Raw genomic sequence first — 18,892 nt, 5'->3', positions numbered from 1 at the left:
CACAGATATTCAGTGGAGTCAAGAGGACATATTAGTAACACACTAGACAGGGTGGGGTCAAGAACCACTACAAGGATGGGGCACCTGGGTGGTTGAGTCGGTTAGGCATCCAACTCTTGGTTTTGGCTCAGGTCATGATTTCATGAGTCCGTGAGTTTGAGCCCCACATTGGGTTCTGTGCTGGTGGCACAGAGTCCACTTGGGATTCTTTCTCTCGCCCTCTCTCTCTGCTCCTCCCCGACTCACGCTGTCTCTGTCTCTCTCAAAAGTAAATAAACTTAAAAAAAAACAAAAAAAATAAAAAAAATTAAAAAAAAAAAAAAAAAAAGAACTACTCCAAGGTTTCTGCCTTAGGCGGTCAGTGGTGGCATTCAAAAATATGGGGATAAAGGAAGAACAGGATGGATAGGGTAATTGGGAAATGATGAATTCCTTTTGATATGGTTTCATGTTACCTAATTATGCTTATATATGCCTTAAAATTATACTGAAAATCCCAAAAGTGCAAAGGAGGTCAAGATTATCAGGATGTCATGTATAACTACTGAGGGCTAATGTAATTTAGATGAATCTTCAGACTAAATGTAAAGAATATTTAGATTCAAACTTTGACAGCAAAATTGAAAGAAGCTTAAAGCTTTAATAAGAAAATGTATGTTGTTTCTGGTTAGTTTTAAAAAATTGTATACATTTAATGAAGCAAGATTTTTTTATGAAAATGTGTAACCTAAAGCAATGGTATCCTAGAATCAAGAAAATTCAATGATTAAACAAATGAATATCCAGAATCCAGTATTTGTAGATCACTGTGGAAATATTTAGCCTAAAGAACAACAAAAAAAGGAAGAATCATGATCATTGTCACCAAACATCTGAAATGTTGATTTGAGAATCACTTCTTAACCATTCAATCTATCCAGCAGTGGAGAAAGCTCTCTCATGAAGTTAACAATCACTCTGGCTCCAGAAGTACTTACACAGAGGCCACTGATAATCTGATGGCAATACTAATAATAATGCTAACATTTATTAGGTGCTTACCCTTTGCCAGACATTGTGCTAAGCACTTTATATTATCTCATTAGATATATCACAATAGTCCCAAGAAGGAGTAACGATGATTACCATGTAAGAATTCCTACATTGGTTGGAAGGTTCAAATACCTTCTAAGGAATCTCCAATTCCAGGTTCTCTGATTTTATGATATTAATATAAGACCTAAAATTAAAAGCACCACTGGGTTTATACATTACTAGAGAAGCAAGTAATGCCATTTCTTAGTAATTCACACATCACGCTGCGATGTCGCTGAAAATATGAGGTTGATATACCATTCAAACACCACTCTGCTCACATAAAATGAACATTAAGGATCATTCTAAGGAAAATAATGAGAAAAAGTGTTATGAAGAACAATTCATGTTAGGGCAATTCCAGAGTACCTGCCCCTGAGTTCTAATTCCAACGTCTTCACTTACAAATTATGCTCGATTTCCTCATCTCTACATTAGGGATAATAATAGTATCTACCTCATTCAATTATTGTAAAGCCAAACGAGATAATACGGCCCCTGGCATGTGTAGGTATACAGTAAATATTGGCTACCGTCACCTTTACAGACCTGCTGAAAAACATCTTCTTTGGGATCACGCTTGGTCCCTGAATGGAGGGTGTTCACATGGGCCCCCTCACTGTCACTGGTGACAGATGACCGGCACTCTGGGCCATGCAGCAGGTCGTCCCATAGCATATCCTCGGTCTCTGAGTCATGGCGGGTGCTTTCTGAGTCTCTTCTGGACATGGTCAGGCTTCGAGAGCCACCACTCATGCCAGACCTAGAGCCCTTTAAAGGGAAACAGAAAAACAAAACTATTTTTTTCATTCATTTTTAAAAGCAATCATATATCTGAAACAAAATTAAAGCAAGATATCTGTGGTGATGGCTGGCAAGCTCCCGTAAACTTACCCCCAAATATTCACCTGTTCATAAGGCTTCACATAACAATAATACATTTTAAGATATAAATGTTGAACCCTGTGTGACTCTCTAACAAGCAGGGCTGTAAAAGGACTCCCTCTAAGAACTGACTGCCAAATCATAAGGCTGTTTGACTGGAATGCCCTGGATAACAGTGACCTCTGCAAGCCCCTCCGGAGGGCCTACCCTGGAAAGGTGTGGCAGAGCCTTCTGACATTCCCAAAGTGTCCCCTACTCTAAATACAGTGAGCGTGACTGCAGATCTAGTCGTGTCCCAGGGCCCGGCCAACCATGGAAAGGACAGTCAGGCTGAGCAGAGGCTGTGCGGTGCAGCTCGCCTGCAGCATAAACAGAAACACGAATGTTTTCCCACGCCCCCAACTGCCTTGTCAATCAAAACAAAAACCACCTACCACCATCTGCCCCGTCCCCCTCTGAATTATAATATTCCAAATATACAATATCTTATTAGCTGCATGATGAGATTTGCTGCTCGTCTCTCAGGGGTCCTTTCTCAAAAATTTATCTTCATCAGCATCAGTGCCACTTACAAAGGAATGATACTTAAGAATAAACTCTATATTCCAAGTAAATATGAGGGAGCCTTCTTGTCATCTGGGGATTGAGGAAGCTCTTGCCTGCCAAGCATCAGATCATCTATGATACTTTCAAGATCAGAGTCAAAGTGAAACAGAGCTCCTTCTCTTCGTGGGGGTGAGCAGCCAGAGAGGTAGACAGACAATTGACGGCAGGGGAGGCCAGGAAAATAGAACCACTACGTCAGGACAATCAATAAAAAAAGCAGTGGGTAAACTTATCACACTCAGGAATACACCCTGAGCAATGACCTCTCAGAAGGATACATTACCTGACTGAAGGCTGCCGATTCAAACTCTGATTCAGCCAGACTATCTGAATCCCGTGCGATGTGACACCACTTGGTGGTGGTTTTCTTTACCTGCCAAAAATCAAGCCAATAAACAATAGGAAAACATGTCAAATATCTTGTTAGCATTCAGTGATTTAGGAGTTAATGCCTATACTTTTACAAACTAAAAATTACCTGAGTGTTTAGGTGCCTAGAAAGTATTGACTTTCTATTCTTAACTTCACAGCCGTTGTCACTTGAGGCCCCTTCCACACTCCTGCGCAACATCATCATCTGTGTCCGGGCTTCACCGTCCTCCTCACTTGACAGATCATCTGAAATCCCATTACCCAGATGCCTAAAAGCCTCCTACAAAGAGAACAGCAATTTCTCCCCAGGGGACAGCCCAAAATACTCTAGTAAGCGGCATGTGTAAAAACAAAAAAACAGGTAAAAACTAAGAAATGGTAAAGGTAACCCAAAACTGAACAAACCTATATCTTACTTGGTGTCAATAAAGAAAACTCTCTTGGCACTAAGCAGCCTAAACGGTGAGGCAGTATTATGTAGAGAGGCTGGAAGCGCAGGCGTGAGTCTGAATCGGAGCCCTTCGACTTCCTGGCCACGTAACCTGAGGCAAGTAACTGAATCTCTGGGGCTCCTTTTCCTCAGAGGAAAAGGGATGATAATAAAAGCACCTATCTCACAGAGCTACTGAAACAACTGGATGACTTACTACACGTAAAGCACTTAGAATAGTGTCTGGTTGCAGGAATGACTCAAACAGATTAGCTGTTTTTGTAATTACTAAATGCCACAGTCTAACAAGTGAGAAGATATTTCAAGACTATAAAATGTAGTTTTAGAGATAAAACATCTGTGCTAAAGCTAGAAAATAGCTTCCCAAACCCTACTATATTATCATTGCATCTCTGGAATATGACACAGGAGCCTCTACACACAGATCCGTTGATGAAATCGACCAGCCTACTCCTAAGGCTGGGTCAGTAGCCTATCAAATAACAAGGTCTAGTCCCAGAAATTAAAAGAAAAAACTACAGTCTTCGCGTGTTACTCTCCTTTTCATGTCCTGTGGTTTTACATTTCACTTATTTGTTAAGACAAATTACACAAACCTGTTAGTATCTATTTGATACCTCTAGCAGAGTCTAAGAATAGGAACATTTTATGCAGGAAAGAAAAGATTTTGCTATATATACTCATCTAAATCTTACCCTATGGCACTTTTCTCCATCTGAAAATTTTGCTTTCTCTTTTGTTTGCCACATTCTAATCTCTGGTCGACATTGTCTCTTCTTAATGATAGGATGCAGACAACTTGGGTCATTATCAGTTCCAGTTCCTTTGTTACATATTAATTTCACTCTTTTAATCCTAATTTTAGAAAAGGAAAACAAAGATTACTAGCATGAACTATCTTTCATGAAATCACTTTCTTCTGAAGAATGTAATACACCTGACCCTTGAATAACACAGGTTTGAACTACAGGTTCCACTTATTCATGGACTTTTCAAAAAATACAGTACAGTATTATAAATGTATTTCCTCTTCCTTATCATTTTCTTAATAACATTCCTTTTTCTTTACCTTACTTTATTGTAATACAGTATATAATACATACAACATACACAATATATGCTTATTAACTATGTTATTAGTAAGGCTTCTAGTCAACAGGTACCTTTAACCACAGGCCAACTGTGTATTATTCTGGAAATCAAGAAAATGCAGAAATCCTATTTTTCAGTCTTCTAGCTTGCCTAAGGGTATAGGAAGCCAGAATACAGGTATCGCTAGTCTCCAAAGACTCATCACTATTAATTTTGAGAGTAAGCCTCCTCTTTTCAGTTTTGCAAGCAGGTAGCTTCAGTCTTCTCCACTTTCCCTCTCAAACACAGTGCCAATGCCTACCTCACATCACCCGTTTATGCCACTTCCTAGAATGTCTTCCCCTCACCTGTCCCTCAAAGCCCAGCAATTCTTGGCTCCTTCATGACTCCTGCTGATTACTTCACCCCTGAATTACTCTGTCTGCTCAACTACATGGCCTCTCGTCAGCACATAATCACTTATAGTATTTTTACATTGCTGTGACTGTATCATACTCATATCTTCCTATTTAGACAATAAAATCACTGAGAAAGGGGATGCCCAGTGCCCAGCACAACGTTCAACACAAAGAACCCAACACTTCAACTGAAGAGTGTAACCTGTCTTTAGCAAAGTAGGGGAATATACAAGTGTCCCCCCCCACTTTTCTACAGTCCACATTGTGCCACTTAGCTTTTATGGAAGACTTACATTAACACCTGTCATGTTAACCAAAAGAAACCTGAGGAGGATTTTTGCTTTTGCGAACAAAGGTGTAAAGTGAAACTAGCACTCAGTATTTGTTTCACCGCGAGCCATTATGGGAGCAGCACGCCTACAAGCTGCCGGCCAGCCGCAAGAGCGGCCCCTGAGGGCCCCGTCCCTGGGAACTACACTCAGCATCTCAGCATCAAGCCGCCAGAGCTTCGAACTGTGTCCGTGAGCATCTGTGCTTCATCTCAATCCACTAGTAAGATGTGTCCTAAGGTATCAGAAAAGCCTAAGAGAGGCTATTTGGGGGGGGGGGGGGGGGGGGGGGGGGGTGGAGGAGGGGGGGGGGGGTCTGAGAAGGCTCAAAAGTTTCTCTGCAGAAATTAATGGTAATTGCTTCTTCACTTTATTCCATTTTGACCCATGAAAGGTTTCAAAGAACACTCTGCTTTCGGAAAGTGGGGGAAATGTGCACTTCATCTTCAAAAAAAGGAACCGCAAGGGGCACCTGGATGGCTCAGTCGGTTAAGTGTCCGACTTCGGCTCAGGTCATGATCTCATGGTCCATGAGTTCGAGCCCTGCATCGGGCTCTGTGCTGACAGCTCAGAGCCTGGAGCCTGCTTCGGATTCTGTGTCTCCCTCTCTGCCCTTCCCCTACCCACACTCTGTGTGTGTGTCTCTCTCTCTCAAAAATAAATAAACATTTAAAAAAAAAAAATAAAGGAACTGCAAAAGAACTTTGTTTTTGAGTCATAATCATTAACATATGACAAAATAAGTATTTCCTCAAGTCATACTAGTGTTGTCCCGACCTGCAAAATCATGAAGAAGATAGAATATGTTTTGGATCCACTTCCCTTTCTGTCCTATAGCCCATCAACACCAGCCTCCTGCATCCCATTTCTAAAGAGGTATCAGCTTCCACACTGAAAAACATCTGGTCTTTTTAAAATTATTTTTTCCCCTCAAGCTGTCAGCTGATACGGCTTAAAATATTTACCCTTTCCAAGTATTTATACTTCTATAATCTTGTGGTCTATAATTCTGTTAAAAATCAAACAGAATGAACTTTTATGGTAGAATACTTGACTTATGGGTAACATGACAGTGGAGACACCTGGAGTAAACAAATCCTTCTAGAATCCTTAAAAATCATACCACAATTATAATATGCTTACACTGTATACTCCCAATCAGATAATATACTATGTTAACACTAATGTGAATACAAAATCAAGTAAAAATTCCAACGTAAGCCTTCTCACCTGTTGCCAAAGAGACTGTCCCAAAATCCACCAATAAAGGGTATAGATTCCAAAGTTTCTACTCCTCTGACTTTATCAGAGGAGTTATTTCCATTTTCTCGGCTCCCGTCACCATTTACAGTTTTTCGTAATTTTCTACAAAAAAAAAAAAAGTATTTCAACAACTTCAGGTCATTCAAGAACTTGTATGTTTCTACCCAAAATATCCCTACAGAAAATGATAGCAATGGGTTACTACCTGAAATTAAGTATAGTGAACTTCTTGTAATAAGGATAAAATCATGCAAGAATGTTTCTGACTTAAGGGCAAAACCAGGTTCCAAACCAAAGTCCTATGCTATCATTTTGTTTAATATTTAAAGAAATTGAACTGATATCAAAAATATTACTAGAAAAAAATTTTTCACATGTATGACCAAGAGTCTTTTCATGTACATTCAACACCACTAGCACAAAGAACAATGCCTTTAAATATGGATGTCAGAAATCTATCCATCTGACACATTTACTCAGAGAACACAAAATAACAGCAATTGATCATTTTGTATTGATACCCTAAGCAGTTAAAATATATATCTAAATCACCAAGATACACCACATGAGATTTCCTTAGAAATCATTAATTGCAAGGAATCCTCTCTTTGAAAAAAAAAAAAATGGTTTGAAAATAACATTCAAAAAATAAGAATAAATATGTTGAAATTCATTGCACCAAATGAAAAAAAAAAATCTTATTTGGTAATTGCTTAGGAAAACAAAAATTTACAGATATTCTGAGAAAAGATAATGTAACTTTTGGAAGGTAATATACCTAACATTTACCTTAAAAGCCTTTATAACAGTTCCAAAACTCACAGATGACATATAACCAATAAAAACAAAGTAAATTCAATGTATAGAAAAGAGAAATTAATCTCTGTTAAAAGCTTAGCGCACTTAGAAATCCATTCTTTACATACAACTGGAAAAAAGTAAAAATTTTACTAGCACTATCCTAATGTACTAACATCCTTGTTTACATAGTGAATTTTCACCAAATTTTGATTGAGACTGAATGTCGAAAATTTTTTTTTCAAAATCACTTAAGTAAATTTTAAGAGTGTAACTATTGCAGTATCAAATTTTTCCTTTTAAACAACTTTACTGAATGACAAAATCCCACCTGGGATTAAATAGGTCATGACAAGGTTTCTTAGCATCTGGAAGAAGAACGAAAAGAAAAGCATTCTTTTTTTTTTTTTTTAAGCCAAAAAATAATTTAAAAAAAATTGTAAACCAGGAAGATTTTTTATTAATTTCATCAAAGATTTTCTAAGTCTGTTCAATGCCTCTATCAGAAAACACAACTACAAGTGCAATTTCTTATCTTACCTTCTTCTCCGATTTCCATTGTTTCCCGATGGCCTTGTTATCTGAGTAGACACAATTTGACAGTGGACAGTTCCCATGAGTAACATAAGGCACAAGGGTCCAAGTACTTCGCTTACATTCACAATAGGCATCATAAAATATAACACGAGTGCTATAACTGAAAAGAAGAGGTTTCAAAATGTAAAACATCACGGCTCATTCCTTATGCCTAATCTTAGCAATTGTACAAACTATTGCTACAAAAATCTACCAATGTAATTTTTTTGTTTTTGTAAATTTACATCCCAGCTAGTTAACATATAGGGTAATAATGATTTCAGGAATAGAATTTAGTGATTCATCTCTTACATGTAAACACCCAGTGCTCATCCCAACAAGTGTCCTCCTTAATGCCCCTTGCCCATTTAGCCCATCCCCCTACCCGACACCCCACCAGCTATCCTCAGTTTGTTCTCTGTATTTAAGAGTCTCTTATGGTTTGTCTCCCTCTGTTTTTATATGTTTGCTTCTCTTCCTTTATGTTCATCTGTTTTGTATCTTAAATTCCACGTATGAGTGAAGTCATATGATATTTATCTTTCTCTGACTTACTTCACTTAGCGTAATACACTCTAGTTCCATCCATGTTATTGCAGATGGCAAGATTTCATTCTTTTTGATCACTGAGTAATATTCGATTGTGTGTATATACACATATATATACATACACACACACCACATCTTCTTTATCCATTTATCAGTTGATGGATATGTGGGCTCTTTCCATACTTTGGCTATTGTCAATAGTGCTGATATAAATATTGGGGTGCATGTGCCCCTTTGAATCAGCACTCCTATATCCCTTGGATAAATACCTAGTAGTGCAATTGCTGGGTCATAGGGTAGTTTTATTTTTAATTTTTTGAGGAACCTCCACACTCTTTTACAGAGTGGCTGCACCAGTTTGCATTCCCACCAGCAGTGCAAAAGGGTTCCTCTTTCTCCACATCCACGCCAACATCTGTTGTTGCCTAAGTTGTTAATTTTAGCCACTCTGACTGGTGTGAGGTGGTATCTCAGTGCGGTTTTGATTTGTATTTCCCCGATGGTGAGTGATGTTGAGCATTTTTTCATGTGTCTGTTAGCCATCTGGATGTCTTCTTTGGAAAAGCGTCTATTCATGTCTTCATTTCTTCACTGGATTATTTGGATTCTGGGTGTTGAGTCTGATTAGTTCTTAATAGATTTTGGATACTAACCCTTTATCTGATATTTCATTTGCAACTATCTTCTCCATTCCATTGGTTGGCTTTTGGTTTTGCTGATTGTTTCCTTTCCTGTCCAGAAGCTTTTTATCTTGATGAGGTCCCAATAATTCATTTTTGCTTTTGTTTCCCTTGGCTCTGGACACATGTCAAGTAAGAAGTTACTGTGGCTGAAGTCAAAGAGCCTGTTGTCTGTTTTCTCCTCTAGGATTTTGATGGCTTCCTGTCTTATGTTTAGGTCTTTCATTCATTTTGAATGTATTTATGTGTATGGTGTAAGAAAGTGGTCCAGTTTCATTCTTCTGCACAAAGAGCTTTCATGCTGTCCAGTTTTCCCAGTGCCATTTGCTGAAGAGACTGTCTTTTTTCCATTGTATATTCTTTCTACCTGTGTCATGGATTGGTTCACCATATAAATATGGGTCTGTTTCTGGGCTCTTTACCTGTTCCATTGATCTATGTGTCTGTTTTTGTGCCAGTACCATACTGTCTTGATGATTATTGCTTTGTAATACAGCTTGAAGTCCAGAATTGTGATGCCTCCAGCTTTGGTTTTCTTTTTTAGGATTGCTTTGGCTATTCGGGGTCTTTCCTGGTGCCATACAAATTTTAGGATTGTTTGTTTTAGCTCTGTGAAGAAAGAATGCTCATATTATTTTGATAGGAATTGAATTGAATATGTAGATTGCTTTGGGCAGTATTGACATTTTAGCAATATTTGTTCTTCCAATACATGAGCATGGAATGTTTTTCCATTGTGTGTGTGGGGGGGGGGGGGGCGGGGAGGTTCTTCAATTTCTTTCATAAGCTTTCTATAGTTTTCAGTGTAAAGATTTTTCACCTCTTTGATTAGGTTTATTCTTATATATTTTATGGTTTTTGGTGCAATTGTAAATGAGATCAATTCTTGCATTTCTCCTTCTGCCATTTCATTATTAGTGTATAGAAATGCAACCTATTTCTGTACATTGATTTTATATCCTGTGACTTTGCTGAATTCATGAATCAGTTCTAGCAGTTTTTTGGTGGAGTCTTTTGGGTTTTCCACATAGATGATCATGTCATCTCTGAAGAGTGACAGTTTGACTTCCTCCTTGCTGATTTAGATGCCTTTTATTTCTTTGTGTTGTCTAATTGCTGAGGCTAGGACTTCCAGCACTATGTTGAATAACAGTGGCGACAGTGGGCATCCGTGTCTCTTTCCTGACCTTAGGGGGAAAAGTCTCAGTTTTTCCCCATTAAAGATGATATTAGTGGTGGGTCTGTCATATATGGCTTTTATGATCTTGAGGTCTGATCCTTCTATCCCTACTTTCTTGAGGGTTTTTATCAAGAAAGGATATTTTGTCAAATGCTTTCTCTGCATCTACTGAGAGGATCATGTGGTTCTTATCCTTTCTGGTATTAATGTGATATATCACAATGATTGACTTGCAGATATTGAACCAGCCCTGCATCCCAGGAATAAATCCCACTTGATCGTGGTGAATAATTCTTTTAATGTGTTGTTGGGTCTGGCTGGCTATCTTGTTCAGAATTTTTGCATCCATGTTCATTAGAGAAATTGGTCTGTAGTTCTCCTTTTTAGTGGGGTCTTTGTTTTCAGAATCAAGGTAATGCTGACCTCATAGAATGAGTTTGGAAGATTCCCTTCCATTTCTATTTTTTGGAACAGTTTCAGAAGAATAGGTGTTAACTCTTCTTTAAATGTTTGGTAGAATTCCCCTGGAAAGCCATCCAGCCTTGGACTCTTGTTTGTTGGGAGATTTTTGATTACTGAATCAATTTCTTTACTGGTTATGGCTCTGTTCAAATTTTCTATTTCTTCCTGTTTGTTTTGGTAGTTTATGTTTCTAGGAACTTGTCCATTTCTTCCAGATTCCCCAAATTATTGGCATATAATTGTTCATAATATTCTTATTATTGTTTGTATTTCTGCAGGGTTGGCTGTGAGCCCTCCTCTCTCATATTTATTATTTCCCATTTCTGCTGGTTTTGGGCTTTCTTTGCTGTTCTTTTTCCAGCTCTTTAAGGTGTAACGTTAGGCTGTTTATTTGGGACCTTTCTTCCTTCTTTAGGAAGGTCTGGATTGCTATATACTTCCCTCTTATGACTGCCTTTGCTGCATCCCAGAGGTTTTGGGCTGTCGTGTTTTCATTTTCATTGGCTTCCATGTATTTTTTCATCTTCTCTTTAATTTCTTAGTTAACCCGTTTATTCTTTAGTAGTATGTTCCTTAATCTCCAAGTATTCATGGTCTTTCCAAGGTTTTTCCTGTGATAGATTTCAAGTTTCATAGTGTTGTGGTAGGAAAATATGTAAGGTATGATCTTGATCTTTTTGTAGTTGCTGAGGGCTGATTTGTGTCCCCCTATGTGATCTATTCTGGAGAATTTTCCATGTGCACTAGAGAAGGGTGTGTATTCTGCTGCTTTAGGATGAAATGTTCTGAATATATCTGTTAAGTCCATCCAGTCCAGTGTATCATTCAAAGGCATTGATTCCTTGTTGATTTTCTGCTTAGACGGTCTGTCCATTGCTGTAAGTGGGGTGAAGTCCCCTACTATCATGGTGTTATTATTAATGAGCTTATGTTTGTGATTGATTTATATATTTGGGTGCTTTCTTGTTGAGGGCATAAATATTTACAATCGTTAGATCCTCTTGGTGGATAGACCCCTTAATTATGATATAATGCCCTTCTTCATCTCTTATTGCAGTCTTTATTTTAAAATCTAGTTCATCTGATGTAAGTATGGTTACTCTGGCTTTCTTTTGGCGACCATTAGCATGATAGATGGTTCTCTATCCCCTACTTTGAATCTGTAGATATCTTTAGGTCTAAAATGGGTCTCTTGTAAGCAGCATACAGATGGGGCTTGTTTTCTTACCCATCCTGATACCCTATGTCTTTTGACTGGAGCATTTAGTCCATTGACATTTAGAGTGAGTACTGAAAGATGAATTTAGTGCCATTGTGTTGCCTGTAGAATTGGAGTTTCTGGTAATGTTCTCTGGTCCTTTCTAATCTTTGTTGCTTTTGGTCTTTTTTGTTTTGTTTCATCTTTTCTCCACTCAAAGAGTCCAACTTACAATTTCTTGCAGGGATGGTTTAGTGCTCATAAACTCCTTTACTTTTTGTTTGTCTGAGAAACTCTTTATCTCTCCTTCCATTTTGAGTGACAGCCTTACTGGATAAAGAACTCTTGGCTGCATATTTTTCTGATTCAACATGTTGAATACATCCTGCCACTCCTTTCTGGCCCGCAGAGTTTCTGTGGTCAGGTCTGCTGCAAACCTGATCTGTCTTCCCTTCTTCTTCTTTCCCTTGCTGCTTGTATTCAATATTTATGAGCACTATACATTTCTGGAATGAGGTGGATATTAAATCAAACAAACAAGAAGCAAACATTAAGCACTTACTATGTGCTAGGGAAGGAAGGGAGGGAGGGAGGGAGGGAGGGAGGGAGGGAGGATGAAAGGAAGAAAGGAAGGAAGGAAGGACAGTCCCTGCCCTTATGGAGTTCAGGGTCTAGTTGAAGCAAACAATCATAAATACAATGGCAAAGCACCAGGGAGGCATTATGGAAGAAGGGGCTGGTTCTGCCTGATGAATGCAGGAGCAGGCTTTACAGAGGTGGAGACAATGGAGCTGGGCGTTGGATGAGTAGGAGTCCACCAGATGGAGAGGAAGGGGGGAAGCACATTCCAAGCAGAGGAAATAGCACCTGAGCAAGCAGAATCTTGAAAGCACATGCCATGGTTAAGTATTAGGAGTAGTCCAGCACAGCTAGAGCATAAAGGCGACACAATATACAATTTATTTTGATTGAGAGAATCATTCCACAGTCTCTGTTCATTCTTCTGTAATTTACCAGGCATCATCTTTCCAGTTCTGAAGTCTAAACTGCAGAGGTCAACAGTATTTCCCAGGTACCTTGCCAACCGAGGTTTGCTTCTGAACTTCTTACCACTTGGACTGAACTAGTTGACATCAATCTTGCTGGCACTGAGTCCAGATTTTCGGATCACTTCCTCCTTCTTCCATGGGGTGGGGGGTGGGGAGTGGGGGGGTAGGGCCGGGCAGTCCATCCTCTTCCTGCTCTCCGTGGCCCAGGGTCCCCTGGGCCCCAGCCCCATGCTCCCAACAGGAAAGGAACTGGCTTTTGCTGGGGGGCACTGCCAAGTGGCACTGTCGCCGCCACTCAGGGGACACCGCAGCCCCGGCCACAGTCGCCACCCTGAGCGCCTTCCCTGCACACGCCGCTCACCGGGGACAGAGTGAGCGTGTTGCCCTGGCCCTCCTGCTCTGTGGCGGAGTCACCACCAGCACCACTGCTGCCCACGCCGCGCTCTCCCCCCGCTCCTGCTCCAGGTGGCAGCCAAAAACCTATCAATTTTAAAAGTACAAGGCAAAAGCACATAACTTCCGACAATACGATCCACCAACACATCAGCTGAGGCAAAACCTGAAGTCTCAGGTCACAGAGAAAGAGAATGATGTGTTTGAAGGATTTGCCTTTCTGACAATAATCTGGATATTTCAAAAGGCTTTCTACCAAGAAATAGCTAGATGCTGTATGACACATACCTTATGAAGTGATGTTCTGCTCTGAGGATCAGTATTTTCTAATAATTTCCCACAATTATACAGGTAGCAATTAGCAAAGCTGGGATCTGAACCCAGCCAACTGGGCTCGAGTCCTTACTCTTAATTACTATGCTATGAACTGCTCTATGCAATATGAACTGTCCAAAGAAACAGATGGTGAAAGAAACAGAAAAATATCAAAAACTACATCCAAAATATTCCAGATACAATTTAATAGGTGAGTTCTTTCAGACTTTCATGTAAAATTAATTCTTAGATGCGCCTATGTGGCTTAGTCAGTTGAGCATCCCACTCTTGATTTTGACTCGGGTCACGAGATCAAGTCCCACATCGGCTCTGTGCTGAGCATGGAGCCTGCTTAAGATGTTCTCTCTCTCTCTCTCTCTCTCTCTCTCTCTCTCTCTCCCTCCCTCCCTCCCTCCCTCCCTCCCTCCCTCTGCCCCTCTCCCCCTTGTGCATGCTTGATCTCTCTCTCTCTCAAATAAAAAAATAATTAATTAAAATAGAGCACCAGGGTAGGTCAGTCAGTTAAGTGTCTGACTCTTGATTTTGGCTCAGGTCACGATCTCATGGTTTGTGAGTTTGAGCCCCGCCATCAGGCTCTATGTGTACAGTGCAGAGTCTGCTTGGAATTCTCTGTCTCCCTCTCTGTCTCTGCCCCTCCTCTGCTCACGCTTTCACTCCCTTTCTCAAAAATAAATAAATAAACATTAAAAAAAAAAAAAAGATAATTCTTGTGCTATATAAACTATTCCTATGTGGAGAAAAAGCTACCAAATTCATTTCATGCTCTAACAGCCTATCACCCAAACATAAAAATGACAGCACCAAAACAATAAACTACAGATCTTGCTGGCTTATGAATATGGATATAAATTTACTACTAAAAAGCAGGCACCATGAATGAAGGGATTTTTTTGTCTCTTGGGTTCACTGCTATAGCTAGATCAGTATGCAGCACATAAGAGGCACTTATTATCTGTTGAATGAATAACTGAAATACTATCAAAGTAAATTTGACAATAAAACAAAGAATAATTCACCAAGACCATGCAGGGTTTATGCTGGAGCGAAAAATGTATCTCAGAGCCCAGACAGAACACGACTTGTGCACACATTGTAGGCACTTACATGTTTGTTTACTGAACTGATTTAATCCAATAATTTAATAACATAATTTGGGTGATATATATACAAATCATCTCAATTGGCAATTATGTAAAAGGCCTTTGTCCCTGATTCCTGGGAGGTAACCTCTAAATCCTTGGAATTTTTCAAGTGATGGAAGTACCTTGGTTATTCACAGTGGGCCCCTTGGACCATACCTGATAGTTTACGCCAATGAGGTGGCTGCAGATGGGGTAGCCATGCCAGAAAGACCAACCATGTGATTAGAGGGTTGAGGCTCTGAGGCACATTGGATCAGCCTGACCTCTGGGAAGGGGTGGGGAGGGAACAAAGGCTGAAGACTGAGTTGGCCACTTGATCAATTACTTGATCAGTTATACCTACATAATAAATCCTCGATAAAAATTATGGATACCAAAGCTTGGGTGAGCATCCCTGATTGACACTAGTCTGTCAGCTTTGCTACCCATCATGGCAGAATGGGTACCATATCCCTGAGGATGATGAAAACTTCCTATTTTGAATCCTCTCACACTATGCATCTGTTCTAATTTGTATAATAATATACTTTTAATATTACAAAACTGTAATTGTAAGTATAACACTTTCCTGAGTTCTGGGAGTGAATTATCAAACATGCAGGAATGAGTGGGGGACCCTCAAAACTGTAGCCAGGGGGTCAGAAGTTAGGGTAGCACTGGGGAATCCCAAAGTGAGGCTGGTGTCTGAAGTGAGGACAGTCTTGTGAAGGACTGTACCTTTAACCACTGAGTTTGGTCAATTCCTATGGTGAAAAAGCATTCCACAAAAATTAACATTTGTTCCTGATTTGTAATTAATCTTAAATGCCAAGCTCTTCTAAAATTACAGGAATATAAAAATATGTCCCTTATATACTAAAGAGTAAGTGAACACACATCATACTAATGAAGACATTCTGAATCGAGACCAAAACAAGGATGACCATTCTTACTGTTATCACCTAAACGCTGCTCTGAAAATGTTGACTAATTCAATAATAGTAAATGAAATGCATGAAAAATGAGACCAGATTTTCATTATTTGCCAAAAACATGGTTGTATAATAAGAAAATCTGAGAGGAGCACTGAAAAACTATTCAAATTAATGAGAGGTTAATAAAGAGGCTGGTTATAACAATTTTAAACATAAACAGCCTTCAAATGTAACAGCACTAACCAGTTGAAATTTATAAAATAAAAAGTATCATATCTGCAGCAGCAACAACAAAAATAAACACATAAATATTTTACTTTAATGTAGAAGTACCCAGTGTCCATTGATGGATGAATATTTAAATGAAATATGGGATATACACATAATGGATTCTTATTTACCCTTCAAAAGGAAGGAAATACATGTGCTACATATGGATGAACCTTGAAAACATTATGCTAAGTGAAATAAGCCAGGCTCAAGAGGACAAATACTGCAATGTTCTACTTACATGAGGTACCCAGACTACTCTAGGTAGTCACAGAGGAACTGTGAAAGTAGAGTTCAGAGAGAAAGTAGAATGGTTGCCCGGAGCCCAAGAGGGGAGGAATTGGGGAATTATTGTTCTATGTCTCAGTTTGGAAAGATGAAAAAAGTTCTGGAGATGGACGGCAGTGATGGTTGCCTAACAATGTAAATGGACTTAATGCCACCGACTGTATATGTAAAAACGGTGAAGATGGTAAAGTATATGTTATATATATTTTACTGGATTAAAAAATCTTCCTAAAAAACTTTAGGAAGGGGCGCCTGGGTGGCTCAGTCAGTTAAACGGTTGACTTCGGCTCAGGTCATGATCTCGTGGTCCGTGAGTTCTAGCCCCGCGTCGGGCTCTGTGCTGACAGCTCGGAGCCTGTTTCAGATTCTGTGTCTCCCTCTCTCTGACCCTCCCCCGTTCATGCTCTGTCTCTCTCTGTCTCAAAAATAAATAAACGTTAAAAAAAAAAATTAATTAAAAAAAAAAAAACTTTAGGAAGATCTAAGAACTAAAAATCCTACAAAGCTTTAATAAATAGAGATGTAACAGAAGACTTGATTAAAAGGTGAAATATATCAATTTTCTCCCCACTCCCCCTAAATATATCAAAATCTTCATGGGAAGGGGGAAGTTACAGTCTAATTCCAAATTAGTTTTTCGTTTTGATTAGGATAAAATAATTCTAAATTATTTTGAAAAAGTAAGCAAGTAAAAACATCTGAGAAATGCTGAAAAGGAATACTACTCAATGTTACTACATACTAAACAACAATAATAATTAAAGAAATGTGGTACAGATACGAGAATAACCAGAATAACTACAGATTCTGATGGGGCAGAATATGTAGTTTAGAAATAGACCATGGCATATATGAAAATTAATATATATAATTTAAATTCTTCAATAACATGTGGAAAAACATTTACAAGTTCATTTTTATAAGCAACCAAAAAATGCAAACTATATGAGTAACACACAATTTTTTTTGTACATTCAATTAGGTAACATTTTTTAAAATTATAATAATGATAGTCAGATTGTGCTAAGACAAGCACTGTCATCCACTACTTTCCAAAAAGAAGTGTGCCCCAGCAATTTCATTTTATGTACTAAAAGCCTTAAAATGTTTACATTCTTCAATCTCTTAATTCTATTTCAGAGAATAAATTCTAAGGAAATAATATAAAATATGGAAAATTTTGTTCATGATGGCATTATTAATAGGGATAAAAACCCAGGAATAATCTAAATGTTCATAATATGGAAAGTTATTTAAATTATGATACTTTTATATAATGGAATACTAAGTAGCTATAAAAAGTATTTATGGTAAATCCATATGAGAGACTCACATAGACATGAAAACGATCATTTTAAATGACAGTGTATTCATATGATGGAATATTATGCAGCCATTAAAATGACAGCTATTTATTTACAATTAAATAAAATTAAAATTCAGTTCCTTAGTCACACTAACCACATTGCGAGTACTCACAAAAACCACACATGACTAACAGCTACTGCACTGGGTAGTGAGACATAGAACACTTCTAGCATCATCAAAATTCTATTGGACAGCATTGTCACAACTTTAGAAAACTGAACTTACAGATCCATAAATTCATAGATTTATCTTTCCCACTATAAGTTAATTCAAAAAAACTGACACAGATAAAATAAAAGTCACCCCAAATCCTTCCACCCTAACCCAACCTTCACCTACTCTGTTCTAATTCATGTCTTTTTTGCTTAGGTATAACCATAGTATATACATGGTCCCCTTTCAGAAAGTATTCCTGGTAGGCAGTGGCCATATAGTGGTAAAGAGAATGTGCTGGGTCCCTGAATGTAGAAGAGAAACGTCAACATCAGGTAGTTGTGGAATACAGAAATTAAAATAGAGGGGCGCCTGGGTGACTCAGTCGGTTAAGCGTCTGACTTCAGCTCAGGTCATGATCTCACAGTCCATGAGTTCAAGCCCCGCGTCAGGCTCTGTACTGACAGTTCAGACCCTGGAGCCTGCTTCGGATTCTGTGTCTCCCTCTCTCTCTCTCTGCCCCTCCCCTGCTCATGCTCTGTTTCTCTCTGTCTCAGAAATAAATAAAAACATTAAAAAATTTAAAAAAAATTTAAAAAAAAAAGAAATTAAAATAGATTCCTGGGGAATGGTAGGACTATTTAGAAGGTACATGGGGCACTTGCATGGCTCAGTTGGTTGAGCGTCCAAGAACATGATCTCGAGGTTTGTGGGTTCTAGCCCCACTTCGGGCTTGGTGCTGACAGCTCGGAGCCTGGAGCCTGCTTCAGATTCTATCTCCTTCTCTCTCTGCCCCTCCCCCCTTGCACTCGTCTCTCTCAAAAATGAATAAGCATTAAAAAAAAAAAATTAGAAGGTACAGATAGGGCTGCCCTCTCTATGAAAGTTCCATCTGAGTTCAGATCCTAAAGATGAGAAAAAAGATAGCCTTCAAACAGAATGCAGAGTTCTGTATGAAGCACAGAAAAAGGGCCAGTATGCCTACAGCAAGCAAGGAGGAGAGCAGTAAGACACGACCTCTAAGAAGTCAGCAGGGAACAGACCACGTAGGGCACTGAAGCCGTGG

At 38.9% G+C, this 18,892-nt stretch overlaps 1 protein-coding gene and 1 pseudogene across 10 annotated transcripts in view; both read right to left on the bottom strand.

Moving 5' to 3' along the window:
• Positions 1 to 18,892, bottom strand: part of PHTF1 (putative homeodomain transcription factor 1) — a 90,079-nt gene that overhangs the window by 40,983 nt on the left and 30,204 nt on the right. For 9 of the 10 annotated variants that reach the window (XR_007454975.1, XR_007454974.1, XR_007454976.1 and 6 more), the window contains exons 6-11: positions 7,809 to 7,965; positions 6,438 to 6,572; positions 4,084 to 4,243; positions 3,044 to 3,217; positions 2,849 to 2,938; positions 1,624 to 1,845 (exon numbers count right to left, since the gene is read on the bottom strand). Coding sequence is in view for 3 of the 10 variants with exons in the window: in XM_049618397.1 (XP_049474354.1) it covers positions 1,624 to 1,845; positions 2,849 to 2,938; positions 3,044 to 3,217; positions 4,084 to 4,243; positions 6,438 to 6,572; positions 7,809 to 7,965 (938 nt within the window). In the remaining 7 variants the exon portion in view is untranslated. The remainder of the gene's footprint in view (positions 1 to 1,623; positions 1,846 to 2,848; positions 2,939 to 3,043; positions 3,218 to 4,083; positions 4,244 to 6,437; positions 6,573 to 7,808; positions 7,966 to 18,892) is intronic. The other variant, XM_049618399.1, reaches the window with a different exon arrangement.
• LOC125913306 (methyl-CpG-binding domain protein 2-like) lies at positions 10,393 to 13,372 on the bottom strand (annotated as a pseudogene).

Source organism: Panthera uncia, assembly GCF_023721935.1.
Source record: "Panthera uncia isolate 11264 chromosome C1 unlocalized genomic scaffold, Puncia_PCG_1.0 HiC_scaffold_4, whole genome shotgun sequence".
In the NCBI taxonomy this organism is placed as follows: domain Eukaryota; kingdom Metazoa; phylum Chordata; class Mammalia; order Carnivora; family Felidae; genus Panthera; species Panthera uncia.
Note: the sequence above shows the minus strand (reverse complement) of the source record. Positions and strands in the feature narration are given on the sequence as shown.